General features: G+C 42.9%; 1 protein-coding gene across 1 annotated transcript in view; it reads right to left on the reverse strand.

Annotated features, from left to right (window-relative positions):
• Nucleotides 1–696: 696 nt before the first annotated feature.
• The window catches only part of LOC104525064 (vascular endothelial growth factor receptor 1-like), a gene marked incomplete at its 3' end in the record, with an annotated part of 45,026 nt that continues 30,204 nt past the window's right edge, over nucleotides 697–15,518 (reverse strand). Inside the window, exons 11-12 of the mRNA XM_010168119.2 lie at nucleotides 4,484–4,598; nucleotides 697–831 (exon numbers count right to left, since the gene is read on the reverse strand). Coding sequence (XP_010166421.2) covers nucleotides 697–831; nucleotides 4,484–4,598 — 250 coding nt within the window. The remainder of the gene's footprint in view (nucleotides 832–4,483; nucleotides 4,599–15,518) is intronic.

Consider the following 15,518-nt stretch of genomic DNA (forward strand, 5'->3'; position numbering starts at 1 on the left):
ATAATAATAATAATAATAATAATCAGTGTCATCCCCAAGTTACACATAGCAGGTAGCTTTAGCTGGGAACACTGAGAAGTGATGTTTTTTAGCAGCTGAATGACAAGACAGTGTCTGTAACCTGTTTACGTGATAAACCTAAGAATAGCCCGACTTTGTAGGAAGTCACTGAAATGTCCAAAAAAATGAGAATGAAAACGTCAGGTGGGAGAATTAAATCACTTCAAGAGTTGTCTTATGATTAAGTATTATGGCTTATGTTACAAAGTTCTTCCATTATACCACTTGAGTTTCTCAATGTCCGTTTAGAGAGCTTCAACGGAAATGTTGCTAAAACATTGTTGTCACGGTTTCTCTGTCACCAGAAGAATAACGTAGCACAGGCTTCCTGCATTACTTTAACTGTACAGACAGAGCGTTTGAGGTTTTTCTAACTTTAAAAATATACTTGTGGCTACCTTGATAACCACAGACAAACAAACAACCAATCAACCTACCACAGTGAAAAGTCAAACTGGAGGGACTCAGATGTTGCACATACAGGAAATGGGTGGAACTGGCACAATGTCTTTAAGCAAGGTGAAAACAGCTACCTTGGCTGCTAAAAGAAACCTTTTGACCATCTCTTGTTCATCTCTTCCCTTGATTACTATAATCTCATCCTGTGGTCACCCCCATTTCTCCTTTCATGCTAACCAAAATGTGCAACTTTTTGAGTTTCTTCATCCATTTCCTTCTGCTTTGTCTCCCATGTCTTTGTTGTTTCCATTGAGCTTTGAGATTGTTTTTACCATGCTTGCTATGCTTGTGTGTGGAAATGGAGTAGACACTCTGTTTAGACAGCAGAACTCCATTGATGTGGAAGTGCCTCAGAGAGCTGTTCATAGCTGTTCACAGTAGCAGAACTGCTCACAGTAGCAGTCCGTCAGAGCCAGACACTTGTGGTGACGCGCTGCATTCAGTGAATTCAGTGCTATTAACAGCCTTACAATATCCCATCAGATGAGAAAGGGTTTTGTCTGAACTGTGTCCCTTTGAGTTTGCTCTTAGAGACCAAGAATGACTCTTGGACTGCAAAGAGTGAAAAGCTATAGACTTCCATGGAAAAAAAAAATCCTGGATGCTCTAGAGCAGCTGTGTGTGCACAAATCATGCAACTCACAGCTTGGCCAGGAACACAGGCTTAGAGAGCATTTTCTACTTACAATAGCAGCCCAGCTGTGCTTGAAAAACTATGGAAGAGCAGCAGAAATGAAGAAATCTTAGAAAAGCTCTGAAAATGCTGAGCAAAGATATTGTTTTACTAACCTCCCCTTCCCCACAGGGACCAGGAGGAATAACGCAATGCAAAGTAGACCTTTCTTAGTTGAACTAAACAGCATAAAGACAAGGAATACCAAGGAGAATCACTAAATATCACTGCAAAACTTTCCATGTAACACATGCAGAGACCTTTCCTTGGTTCATTTCTGGGCACATTTTTAAAAAAGGGCTGCTTGCCAAAGTCTTCAAACAAAACCTGCAGTTCTACTGCAAGGATCCATTATTAGCATCTTCCTGCAGGGAGGAATTTATCTGCTGTTGACTGGAAGTTGCTTTGACATTTCAGCCACTCCTCTTCCGTTGTCTCCAAAATGCATGGCACACAAGGAGAATAAGATCTGGTTATTAGATGGGATCTTCTGCATCCTATGAGCAGGTAGGACTTCACCCATGGCATGGCTAGATGCCTTCTGGAAAATAACCGGTTCTCATCATCTTTTGTTCATCATTCCCCCTTTGGAATAGACTGTGTCTTCCTGTGCCTGAAATTATTTCCCTTTCCTCCTTCAAATCCCTCCTTAGGTCTCATTTTTCATGTGCCTTCCTACGATAGTCTCCCCTAGGAAGTTGTTTGCCCCCATCTTTGTCTTGATCTTTAAGCACAAAGAGGTGGCCAGCTAAATAGAGCAAATGCCTCACTGGGATCCAGCCCATTCCCATGTGCTGGAACAGTGCCACGAACACCTGTGGAACTTTCTAAATAATACAACAGCAGGCGAAAATGCAGTCCCAGGCCTGATTCTTGGCTGCATGCAAAGCCCTATTTATTCTGTGGTGTGTGAAAGGGCCCTAATGAGAGTAATTACAGTTTATATGCATTTTCACGTTCAGAAGACTGAAGGCAGACATCAAGGAAAGGACATTTATATCCACAGTGCCCCTAGAATTACAAGAAGTATCTCAGCGTCTTTCAAAATGACAGGTCTAGAGTAGGGTTGTATTGGGTTTGCATGGACAGGTTTTGGTAGCAGGGGGGCTACAGGGGTGGCTTCTGCGAGAAGCTGCCAGAAGCTTCCCCCATGTCCGACACAGCCAATGCTAGCCGGCTCCAAGATGGACCCGCTGCTGGCCAAGGCTGAGCCCATCAGTGATGGTAGTAGCACCTCTATAATAACATGTTCAAGATGGGGTAAAAGGTACTGCACAACATCAACTGCAGCTGGAGACAGGAGTGAGCATCTGTGAGAAACAACTTTGCAGACACCAAGGTCAGTAAAGAAGGAGGGACAGGGGGTGCTCCAGGTGCGGGAGCAGAGATTTCCCAGCAACTTGTGGTGAAGCCCATGGTGAGGCAGGCTGTCCCCCTGAAGTCCATGGAGGTCCATGGTGGAGAAGATGACCACCTGTAGCCTGTGGAGGACCCCACACTGGAACAGGTGGATGCCTGAAGGAGGCTGTGACCCTGTAGGAAGCCCACGCTAGAGCAGGTTCCTGGCAGGACCTGTGGCCCTTTGGAGAGAGGAGCCCAGGCTGGAGCAGGTTTGCTGGCAGGACTTGTGACCCCGTGGGGGACCCGCGCTGGAGCAGTCCCTTCCTGAAGGACTGCACCCCATGGAAAGGACCCATGCTGGAACAGTTCATGAACAACTGTAGCCTGTGGGAAGGACTCATGTTGGAGAAGTTTGTGCAGGATGGTCTTCCATGACAGGGACCACACATTGGAGCAGGGGAAGAGTGTGAGGAGTCCTCCCCCTGAGGAGGAAGGAGCAGCAGAAACAGTGTGTGATGAACTGACCCCAAACCCTATTCTCCTTCCCCCTGTGCTGTGCAGGGGGAGGAGGTAGAGAAATTGGGAGTGATGTTTTATAAGTGTTTAAGGCCAGGTTGGATGAGGCTTTGAGCAACCTGCTCCAGGGAAGGTCTCCCTGCTCATGGCAGAGCGGGTAGGAACTAGATGATCTTTAAGGTCCCTTCCAACCCAAACCATTCTATGATTCTGTGTTAAGCCTGGGAAGAAGGGAGGGGTGGGGTGAAGGTGTTTCAAGATTTTTTATCTTCTCATTATCCTACTCTGATTTTGTTTGGTAATAAATTAAACTAATTTCCCAAGTCAAGTCTGTTTTGCCGGTGACAGTAACTGGTGAATGATCTCTCTCTGTCCTTATCTCAACCCACAGGCCTTTCAGTATATTTTCTCTCCCCTGTCCAGCTGAGAAGGGGAGTGATAGAGCAGCTTTGGTAAGAACCTGGCAGCTTCCAGTCAGGGTCAACCTACCACAAAGGTAAACTTTCAGATTCATAATCTCTTCAGCCATTACTGCCACAAACCAAACCAGTCTATGAAAACAGATGCTGTGACAATGGCATGGCACTGTGCACCTTCACCTGAGCTCCTCCATAGTGCAGGCTACCCAGTCAAATCAAATCACTCATGTCTAACCCAGGAAAGCGCAGTTAATCTAGGGTATCCTCTAGGAAAACATCTTGATTTAAATGTTTTAACTGATAGAGAATCCTCCATGGCTCTTGGCAAGTTAATCTCATTGGCTTTCTCTCCCACATTAGACACCAACAGATGACAGGCCTACTTGTCCTTTAGAAGTACCTGCATCTCTCCACAGCCTATAAAGGATGTTTGACTTGGACTAGACAATTAACATTTAGACAGTTAATGCCTCTGAGATGAATCCCACCATGCTGTCTCTAGCTGAGGTCTCTCTTAAACTTTACTTCTGCAATCAGAATTCATTTGGCCCTTTAAATTTTTTATTGCAAGAAAAGACCTGGTCATCTAATAATCCAGGACCACATCTGCGAATAAACTCTCTAATGAGAGTAAATTGTTTAATTCTCATAGGAAAAACAACAGGAAATTGTGCAATGTCACAAAATGAAGCAAAGATGGCCTGGAACCCTGCCCCTGTGCTCCTGAGGTGCCCCAAGATAGTACAGAACAGCTCTCGGAGAGCAGATATGGTGATTGGCACTAATACACTCTCTTGGCCTGTCACTTACCTCAGCATGACTGCATGCAGAAACAGGTACATCTCTACATCTTAGCAGATAAATATCAAGCATGGAAATTATTTGCATGTAAGCAGCTCTTCAAATCTAAACAATATAAAAATCCTGGATTCTTCTGTTACCTCAATAGCATTTTACAGGGCATTTTCAAGACATGCTGTCACACAGAAAGGTTATCTGCTCCTAGGAATCATACCTTATTTTTGCCCTCTATTACAGCCGTTCGCTCAGTGATGCTCTGGATCCTGTTTCCTATGTTGCTGCCAGCTTTCAGGATGAAAGATCCTTCAGTATAAGAGCAAAAGCCATGCCTGAAGACAACAAAAATTGAAATTTTATTGATTTGGTGATAGCTTGAAACATTTAACACAAAAGACAAACAATTCTTCTGGAAACAGTAATCCGTCGGGGGGAAACTGCAGGTGCTGTGGTGACCGGGAAAGTATAGTTACTTTTCACAAATCTTGAGGTTTGGAGCCTGATGATTGGATCAATTTCCACAGCCCCTCCTTGAATATTAGCTCTCTGGAGTCAGTGTTAACATTTAACACGCTGTGGATGGAGAGGTCAGAATTTACAATCTGAGCCTAATTATAGGGTTGTGCAAGACCAACATCCCATTTTCAGTGCTTTTGTTTTCAGTCATTGTCATGGTTCAGTCTTGGCTTCAAACATGAGTTCATATTCTTTTCAGCATTAAATTCAATACATGGTATATTTGTTTCAAGATCCATTCCATAATGCATTGGATATCATTTCACTATGTACAGGTTCTTTCTGTTATCGTAAAAAATTATGCAAGTTCTCATTTCTGAATGTTTTCTTCAGTTCAGTTTACAAAATGGCATAATATCAATACTGGGATTCAATGATTACAGGACACACAGTAAAAATAACTATAATCATGCAAATTCACAAAACAAAGTTAAACAAAACTATACCTACTTGCCAAAGGGATTTAAATGTTAATGTAATCTGAAAAAATTGAAGTTGTTAACGAATGGAAATCTCAGGGAAAAAATGTTTTTGCCTTACACAACAAATTGGCTTCTAATCAGAACATTCAGGTGTGGTCATGGTAGAGCTAATTTGTTTCCCAAAGCCTAATTTGGTACACATGGAAATAAACACATTGGAATGCTTCTTAAATGCTGTCTGTTCCTATTCTTCTTTGAGGATATCTAGTTTTGCTTTTCATCCAAAATTTACTTGTTCCTTGTTCAATTCCAGCCTCAACAGTAGAGCTTAACCCTTCAGCAGGGTCAAGCTCTTTCAAATACGATATGTTCCTTTGATCTTCTATGGATTTGAAAGATAACAACTGTAGTATCTGTAATCAAATAGTTCTGACATGTATATCAGTTGTTTGGAGAAACGACCTTTAAAGCCCGGTGACTGGATAACAGCATGTGAAGCAATCCTGACCAAAGTATGGGGTTCATTTCCCTTCAGCTAACTGTGCAGTTTGCTTAAACTTTGTGTTGTTTATAATATCAATGGTACGCTAACTTTACATGCTTGTTTTTAATTGTGCAGCTTTGCGTCAAGCTGGCCAGTGTCTTAGCAGATATTACAGTTTAAAGAAATTAAAATATGTAAACTAACTTGGGTTGTAATCATTAGCACAGATTTATGATTGCCTGCCCAAATTTCTTAATGTGTGTTGAGAAGCTCAGTGAGCTGAAAAAGCCAAAAAACAGGAGTAGGCCATGGTCATTCATGCATGGAGAGAGGACAGGTAGCAAGAGCATGGCAAGAAAGCCCTAACTACACAACCATTTCTTCCAGACTCTGGTTTAAAAGCCAGATTCTAACACATGATTGTTGAGGTCAGGGTGGGTGAAAGACAGCTGCATTAAGACAATTGATGCATTCAGATGGGAAAAAACGGTTACGAATTGTTCATAAAGGTAGATGCCATTTACTTTGCACATTTAATGCTTTAAGCAGTCTGGTTCTGTAACTAGAACACAGAAGACATGATAGCGTTAGTAAACTGATAACATTTCCATGCCATAGCAGATATTAGAACTTATTTTATGATGCCAGTACTACAGACACACAAACAGGCAGTATCAAAGGCATGTCCTTGTGACTGGATATTTGGGCAAACTCTATATAGAAAGACAGAGATCCAAAAATCTAATTTCATCCATACTAAATTTTTTTTTATATTTTTGTCCTTTCAAACAGATGGAAACTGATATCTTTCCTCATAGAATGAGTTTATGTTTCTTTGTTACAATGCTGAAAATTTGTGCTCTTTACTATAAAAGACTTTAGAGAGGCACATATTTTGATAAAGGACAGAAAGCATCATAGAATCATAGAATGGTTAGGGTTGGAAGGGACCTTAAAGATCATCTAGTTCCAACCCCCCTGCCATCAACAGGGACACCTTCCACTAGAAGGTACAATGCATATTCAGAAACTACGTGTGCAGCTCTGAAAGGCATCTCCAATCTCCTTTCTTGCAGCTCTGGAGCCTCCAGGCTTAGTTATTATTATATTTTTCCCCATAAATCCTTGGAAAAGACTGTATATATTTAGATAGCAATATCTTAAGGATGAGGACAGTGTTATGTCTTTGTTGATGCTTAGCACAATGGGGTGCTGATTACTCATTAATACCATAATACAAACCACCATCATAATTACAATAACATCAGAATAACAAGAAAAACACATGTAAAACACTAGATGAAATATTAGCCCTGGAGGCACATATGTGAACTCTACTGACTTCACATGCCATACTATCTCCAAACTGCTGATTATAACATTAATGCAATTATAGTAGAAAATCAAATACACCGAATAGCTGTTGTCCATGGTTTTAATAAAAAATGAGTCACAATCAAGCTGAGAATACATGATCCAACAGCCCACGGTACACAGTCAGAGATGTGAGTACTGTCGTATGCACCACTTGGGCTCCATGGTCTGCGGGATCACCAAACGTTTACAAAGCAGTTGCAGTGCAACTGCCAGGCAAAGTCTAGGACAAGACTCAGACTCATCCGTTTAGATGTAGAACCAGATGCTTTCTCTCCTCAGCTGCCAAATGCTGTCACTTGAACCTCAAATACTCTAACAGAGTTTAGGGACAGGGAACACGAGCCACCTCCAGCCTCCTCAGCTGGTTACTCAGGTTAGTACTCGGTCATCCTTCCTCTTGCTGCTGCCAGCAGTGCCACATGAAGCCACTGCTTAAGCCAGCAGCATTGGGTAGAGATGGGGAAGTGGCAAACGGGAGTAATTAAAGAGTCCTGCCTTCTGACCTGACTTCAGCTCCTAACAGCAGGCATTTTGTAACAGAAGGGAAAAGGCTCCACTGACCTTAGATGTAGTCATCAAACCAAATGTTTGTGTTAAGTACAGATGCTTGGAAAGAAAGAGAGAAAAATTAAAATATAAAAATTTACTCTGTCTGGGACCAAAATACACAATCATGTCTCCATTAATTCAATTGATGTTTTGTTGCATGTGTCCTCAGATAACATCAGCTACATATTTTTATGCTTTGTAAAGAAATTACAAGTTACTTCAAACTATCAACTCAGTAAAATAGCAAGGGTATCCTATTTGTAGCAAGAACTGTCTGTGTTTGCAGGGAAATCCCACTGAATTTTGGATATCTGAATCTTACTCCAGATATCTCCAGAGCACTGAATTCCTGAAATGTTTTGTTGTGGGATGAGTCTCATTGCTTTACATCTTCAGAAAAGCTTAGAGCAGGGTTATCACCAGGTTAATGAGAAAGCACACAGCGTGCACAGAGATTGATAAACAAGGTAATATCTGCCAGCACATTTCTAAGCACTTCTTACACCTGCTTCCCTGCAGATCCTTTCACGTCCCTACTTTGTGGGTGCGACTATGCACGTGTAGAGATCCTATATAACGAATGCTAAGGGGGTGTGTATACAAATGTCTGTTTATAAACATTATGCAACCTCAGAGCAGGTAATCAGACTCTGCTGTCTCAGCCGAGCACTGGGAGAAGCAAAGCAATCAAGTCTCTTAGTGGCTAAGTAGTTTTTCCCATGTCCCTGTGTGCGTGCTCGCATGTGCGCTGCCTGCATGCACGCACGGGCACACCCGCACGCACAGGCATGCTTCATCCTTTGTGCCGAGAGCCTGAGAAATAGGATATTCCTTTGTGAAAACAGAAGCTGCTCATTCTCCTGCGGGTTTCAAGAGAAGCCCAGCATGAGGGGAAGGAGGGGTGAGAGCAGCTCTGCTAGGGCTGGGGGAAGCCGGCAGCATGCACTGCCTGCCCAGCTGCCTGTAGTGCGGGCCCAGCTCCATTGCCAGACCCGCTCACTGTCATTAGCTTTGGGAATTTACACTTCTTTGGAAGGGCTGGGGAGAGGTTTATGGAACCAGAAGTAAGTTCAGCTTTATAAGAGGTCTGTGATGTGCGGAGCTGGCACCGGTGGGGGCCCTAGAGAAGTGGTCCTGGGGGAGGGGAGCCAGTCTGCTTCTCAAGAATACATCAAGCCCTTGAGGAAGCAGAGTGTGCCATGTTTGAAGATGCAAAGATAATCACAGTGCTGGGAACCGTCTTGTGTAGCGGAGGAAGCCAAACAACAAGAGGAAAGCAGCATATGCTCCTGATTTCGCACAGGAAGCTAGCAGTACCTCCTGCCAAAGTGAGATAAGAAAACTCCCATGGCCTGTTCTGGACAAGGCCATGGTTATCAACCTTAGCTTCACACTGTCCTCACTCTGCTCCGCAGCCCGCTCCCTTTCCTAATGAGTTTCAGAGCCCTCACCTCCATTAGCATGCAGCATGCCAAGCACAATAGTGTGGTATATTTATAACTATCAACGGGGAAAAGTTTCCAGGGTAAGAGTGTACTTCATGTCATCTTGATGTATTTTACTGAAACTGAACTGCAAACCAGCTCCAAGCTGAGGACCTGCCCATGAAACTACTGGTCTCAAAAGAAAAGTGATTTTGTTGTCACTCCACTGATTTATAGCGGAGCATAGGAGCCGAGGTAAAGGTTTTGTCTAATAATTCACAGGCTGCATTTGACCCTCTGTGTGACAGACAATCCTAAATGAAAATCCTAGACTCAGCCTATGTCCTGACAGATCTTCTCCCCCACCCTGGAGACAGTTCTGCAATTTTCAGTTCAAGCAGTACAGTGACAAATACACGTGGAAGAGGTTCAATCCTCATATCAGCTGGAAAAACAGTCACCATCTTCTGTTGTCTCATCTTTCCAGTTTCCCCGCTCCCAAACACTCCTGCATGATGCCAGAGGCCATTGCAACCTTGCCCTCCAGTAACATCCCATTCAATGCTCTCAGCATTCCTCTTGGCAAAGTCACTGGCAGCCTTAATCATTCTCTTATTTACTGAGGTAGTATTTGGCAATTGCACCAGCAATTGCACTGGGAGCAAGAGGAAGCCATCCTGTCGCTGATGGGCACCATTTTTGAGAGTGATTAATGGCAGGCACAATATTTTTCTCAGCATCTATCCTTTTTTTAGGGTAGCAATTAATTCCTAGCAGCTTCAGAGCGATGTTATTACAAATTCAAGTTGGGCTGACTCACGTCTTTCAAGAGGTAGTGGTGACAACACTAAGACAGGAACTCTGGAAATTCCTGGAATTGTAAAGAATATATAGGAACTGTTTTCCACTTGGAGGTTATAAAAAAATCAGAATGCCATGGGCCTTGACTGCTCCGCATCTTGGCATCCAACACCATGAGATTAGTAGTGTAGGGCTGGTGTGGCCACGTGTCCTGTGGAATATTGAGTCAATTTGAGACAGGAAACAGAGAGGGAAAATAGTAGCAGAGAGCATGTACAGGTTGTGAAATGTACTTTATGGAGGTGGAGGGGGAGAATGTGTGCTGGCCTCCTGCCAGCATGCTCCACTGACTTCATCTGTAACACTAAAATGTTCTCATCCATTAAGGAGCTATGGTTCCAGACTTCCTACTCCAGGTCAAAAAATAATTGGTTAGAGGTTGAAACACCAGCCCCGAAACATTTGGTGGCAAAGCTGCAGCCAGCTGGGGGTTCATCCTAAGCACCACCCCCAATACACACACTCATGTGGGTAGGTGGGTTAGTGGGGGTAGAAGGTAATCTTCTCCAAATAGTAGGAGCTGGATATATTTTACATCATATATTGTAGTTTGTTTATTTATATTTATTTAGGAGCTTAGCAAGGAATGCCAAACAAGAAGTCCTGGTGAAAGTGGTGCAGGTTCCTCCTCTTCATGTCTCATTCTTCAGCCCTTCACCTTTCTGTTCTCACTGTCAGTGGTCCCTGCTGCTGCCTACTGCAGTGTCAACACTTGCCCATCAAGAATAGATGGGATATCACCAGCCCATATCACTTCAGATATACTCACAACTCCCAGAGAGCAGCAACTCTCCATTGCCACTCCTCAACCTCCCTCTTCAGAGTGGGAGCACCTTGTGGCCAAGGTCACTATTAGCTGAACTGAAAAGTTATTCACTGATGAGCTGCAGGGTGGCTGCAGGATTTATCAGTGGCCTCTGTGCATTAGGCTGGGTTGGGGCCCCGTGCACTACTCAGTTTGCAGAGTGAGGTTTGAATTGTAGGCTGCTTTGTGTCCCCAGTGAGGGGGATACTTAGGGGGAAAGTACATTCGCTAGGGGAGATCCTTGGTTTCCTGAATGCCTCATCCTCCTGGTGAGCATCTTTGAAAACAGTAGGGTATAAGGCAGTCACGGTCTTGCTGCATATCACCATGGCTCTATGGAAAAAGAAAGTGCTTGATAGCTGCACGCTGCCTTTCCTGCTATTATCTACATGCAACCAGATAAAATGATAGTGTTTCCCTTTCACAGTCATCCTTTCCAAGCATTATGGCTTGCCTTGAACTATTCCAGTATGCTACCACAGAAAGCTGATTGATCTGAAATATCTCAAAAGAAGCAGTAAGATCAACAGCACTCTTACCTATCCCTCCTTTCCACCCTCATCAGTCCATGCTTGTATTTCAACAGAAAAAACAATCACTTCTACATCTACACACCTGAGCACCCTGCAACACCAGCTATTCACAACAAAAAATGAAAATGACTGAGGGTGAGGGTCACCCAAACCCACACTTTGCTTCTAACTTCTTTGCCAGTACTTGAGACTCCTGGCCATTAGGGAACATAACAGCATTTGAAAGTAACTTTTCAGGTGTTTGCCCCCCCTGAGGTAACCTGAAATTTTCTCACTTTGAGTTTCTTATCAGATAATTCTATTTTGCTTCTTGACCCTCAATTTCCTGCTTCACACTGCTTAGCATTCTTCATGGACACAGAATACCACCATATTTCAGCCAATCCTTCCTTCCTTCCTTCTTGTCTGCCTCCTTTTCCTCCTTTGCTAGACTATAATCACTCCCATCTCCTGTGTGGTCACTGTGACTCAGCCTCCACTTTCTCTCTCCAAGAGCACCAACCATGTCCTCCAGAGAGGAACTGAATCTTGGCTGGAACTACAGATTTACTACTGGAACTACAGAAAGCATTAGGTTTTCATAAGCACCTAGAACTTCTTGCTGGGAAAAAGTGTTTTATTTTAAGAGCTGGTGTATTACTGAAAGGAAGAGGTGTTTTCTGACTTGTTTGAGCAGTTAGAAACCTAAAGAGAAAGACCATGAAACCACTACATGCAATTTCCACTCTTACTCTCCATTTCTTCTATTTCCAAATAAGTTCTGTATGTAAAAGCCCAATATATTGTTCAGGCTCTTCCAGCATAAGTTATTTTTCATGCACAAGTCACTCCTAACAGTTCAATCAACTTCTAGATGTCACCTCACTTTCACAGCCTTCCAAGATCCAGGTTCCCAAACACCTTCCTTCTTATAATGCTGAAATTCCCTTTTCTTTGCTGTCTGGAAGCTCTTGGCTCTAGAAAGTAGTAATTCTTTACTAATCTATTTAGACAGTCCTTAATACTCCCTGTCTTACTGACAAGCTGGAAGCACAACTAACACCCTTTTCATTTTCCAGTCATGAGTAGAGGAGATGAAAGAGTTATTGCTGCGCTGAGGTTGTGTTTTTCAAGATGGTTTATTTTCAGCTTCACTGCAAATAGGGGTCTGAGAGCAACTCTGAGCTAAGTGGAGCAAGGCACTGGAAGTGCAGGCAGAAAACAAGGAAGGGATGAGAAAGAATGAAGGAAACATTTTTAAGGAGAGAGGGGAGTTGATTAGAGGAAAAACAGGAAGAGAAAATACTGACAGATGTGGATATAAGACCAAGGATCCATCTACCCCATATCCTGTCTCAACAATGACCATAAGCAGATGGTTGGAGATGAGTAAGAGTAGGACTAACTTCAGATACTTCCTCCTCATACTCCCTCAGTCACTAATTATTATCAGCTCAAGAGCTTAGCACTCTGGAGGCTATTGCTACACTTTAGTGGATTTATTCTACAAGATATTGTGCAAACTTTTCAAACACCTAAAATCCTCTGGCAAGAAGTTTCACAGATCTGCTACCCACTGCATGAAAAGCCATCTCCTTTTTCTGTTTCAAATTGCACTCCTTCTGGCGTCATTTAACAGCCCCTACTTCTTGAACTGGAACAAATATACTCAACTGATCCTAAGACATATGTGTCCTTCACAAGTCTGTAGATGTCTATCATACATCCCCCAAGTCACCTCTTTTTTGGTCTGCAGAGCCTTGACCTCCCTCCTCACTCATCCCTCACACATTCCTCTCATCCCCTGAAATTCCTTTCACCCTTTTTGTTGCCCCTCCTGGTGTGCCTCCCAGTTTGACTGCATCCTTTGAGGTGAAAGGATCAGAAATGCTCATAGTATAAAAGATGTCTGTAATTTATGGATTTCTGTGGAGTTATGTTGTCCTCTATTTTGTTCTTTCCTGGTAATTCCTAACACTTGATTTGCTTTTTGAACTGCTCATGATTGTGATCACTTTCACAAACCCGTGTATCACAACACTTTGCGGCAGTAATGATCACCCACAGCCTTTTTACATGTACAGCCTTTTTACACTTACATTTTACATCTGAAAGTCAAATTGTTTTTTCCCATATAAATCATGCACATTTATCTTCAGTGAATTTCATCTGCCACTTTATCACTTTGGTACCCAGATTTATATGGTTCTGCATTTCTTTGCAATCAGTCCTCATCCTTATAAATCTGAATAACTTAGTATCATCAGCAAACTCTGTCACCTCCTTACCACCTTTTCCAGATTATTTCTGAACATGTTGACAAGTTCAAACCCCAGCACCAGCTCCTGAAAAACTTCACTGGTCACCTCCCTACGCTGCAAGAACTGCCTGTTCCCTCTTAACCTCTGTTTTCTATTTTTTAACTGACTATTTTTTCTGAGCATGATCTTACCTCATATGCTGTGTCTGTTCAAAGCCTTCTGCAAAGGCTTTTTGAAAGGCGTACACATAAAAGGAAAAAGGATGCTAACTAAAGTTTGTATATTTTTGTAAAAGGTGTACTCGATGCAGTAATAGTGCTTCATTCATAATCACCCCTAAGCACACACAGGGTTTGACCTGGTGCCTTCCTTTGGCCAAGAGCCCCTGCTAGCTCAGGAGCAGGTTTCTGGCTACGGGCTGGGACGTCCCACTGGCTCGGACACTGCCAGCGTGTGGGGCCTCACTCACGACGTGCAGTCCCCACGTACAGTTTGTCACGTGTTTTATTTTCTGTGGTCTGGGCCACACTGAGTAAAAGATCAAGCAAAAATGTCCCACTGTCTGCGTGACTCTTACATGTTCTTCCTTAAGACTGGGTGTCACACTGTCCCTAGTAAAGCCAAGAGACCACCCTGTGAAGACAACAAGGGGGAAAAAAAAGAAACTGGAGAAAAAAATTAAGGGACAGCAAATGCAAAAAAAAAAAAAAAAGGTAGACAAGTAGGATAAAAGTGTGATACTAACAGAGCACCCTTGACCATCTGGATCTTACTGTAGTCCTTATGCACTAGGTTTGATCAATGACTAGTTAAAAAAATTACTTGGGCAACATAATGCATTTTGTTTTAAAACATTTCCTATTGAACTTGAAAAACTTTAAATCAAAGTGATTTGAAAACTAGTAATATTGAAATCTGAAAGCTTAAGCTTCTGGTTCAGCTAAGACCCATAATCAACCATTTACAGCTCTGAGAATAAATTCATCAATGTGTTACCCTGAAGACAGACTGAGGCAAACTAGTCATTTTAGAGCATGTGTTTGTCAAGCTTATGTACCCATAAGTATATGCCAGGTCTGATTCATATGGCATTTTATAAGCAAAATATTTAAAAATAAAAAAAAAAAAAAAATCCAAAATACTGATGGAGGACAAGGATGCAGTCCTACGAGCTGTTTTCAGAGGATAGGAGGTGTTTACAAGCAAGCATTGTCCCGCCCTACTCTGCACTGGTGCAGCCTCACCTCAAGTACTGGGTGCAGTTTTGGGTGCCACAATATAAAAATTATCTAAAGCTACTGGAGAGTGTCCAGAGGAGGCCACAAAATTGGTGAAGGGCTTAGAGGGGAAACTGTATGAGGAGAGGCTGAAGTCACTTGGTTTGCTCAGCCTGCAGAAGAGGAGACTGAGAGGAGATCTCATCGCAGTTTGTAACTTCCTCACAAGGGGAAGAGGACGGGCAGGTGCTGGTCTCTTCTTTCTGGTGACCAATGATAGGACCAGGGGAAATGGCAGGAAGATGTGCCAGGGGAGGTTTAATTTGGACATTAGAAAAAGGTTCTTCACCCAGAGGGTGATGGAGCACTGGAACAGGCTCCCCAGGGAGGCAGTCATGGCACCAAGCCTGACAATATTCAAGAAGCATTTGGCCAAGGCCCTCAGACACATGGTCTGAATCTTATGATTGTCCTATGCTGGGCAAGAGTTGGACTTGATGATCCTTGTGGGTCCCTTCCAACTCACAACATTGTATGATTCTATGATTGACTTTTTGCTCACAGCAGAAGTGCAGAATGAGGTGCTTCAGCACATTACTTGTTCAGGCTGAAGCAGACCAGATGTTCTTTCACTTCTCTCTTTTGCCTTCAAATTCTCTGCAAGTCCATGCTGCCACAAGGTATGCTCCTGTCTGTTCCTCCGCATTTTTCAAAGGTTATGTGAAAATCACAGAGTCTGTTTTTTATTTACGCTAATCTATTTCCCCAACCATAGCAAAATAAGGGAGCAGGATATTTTTTTAATGTACACATTTTAAGTAGCT

The sequence above is a fragment of the Antrostomus carolinensis genome, unplaced genomic scaffold (genome assembly GCF_000700745.2).
Source record: "Antrostomus carolinensis isolate BGI_N321 unplaced genomic scaffold, ASM70074v2 scaffold18175, whole genome shotgun sequence".
NCBI classification, from domain to species: Eukaryota; Metazoa; Chordata; class Aves; order Caprimulgiformes; family Caprimulgidae; genus Antrostomus; species Antrostomus carolinensis.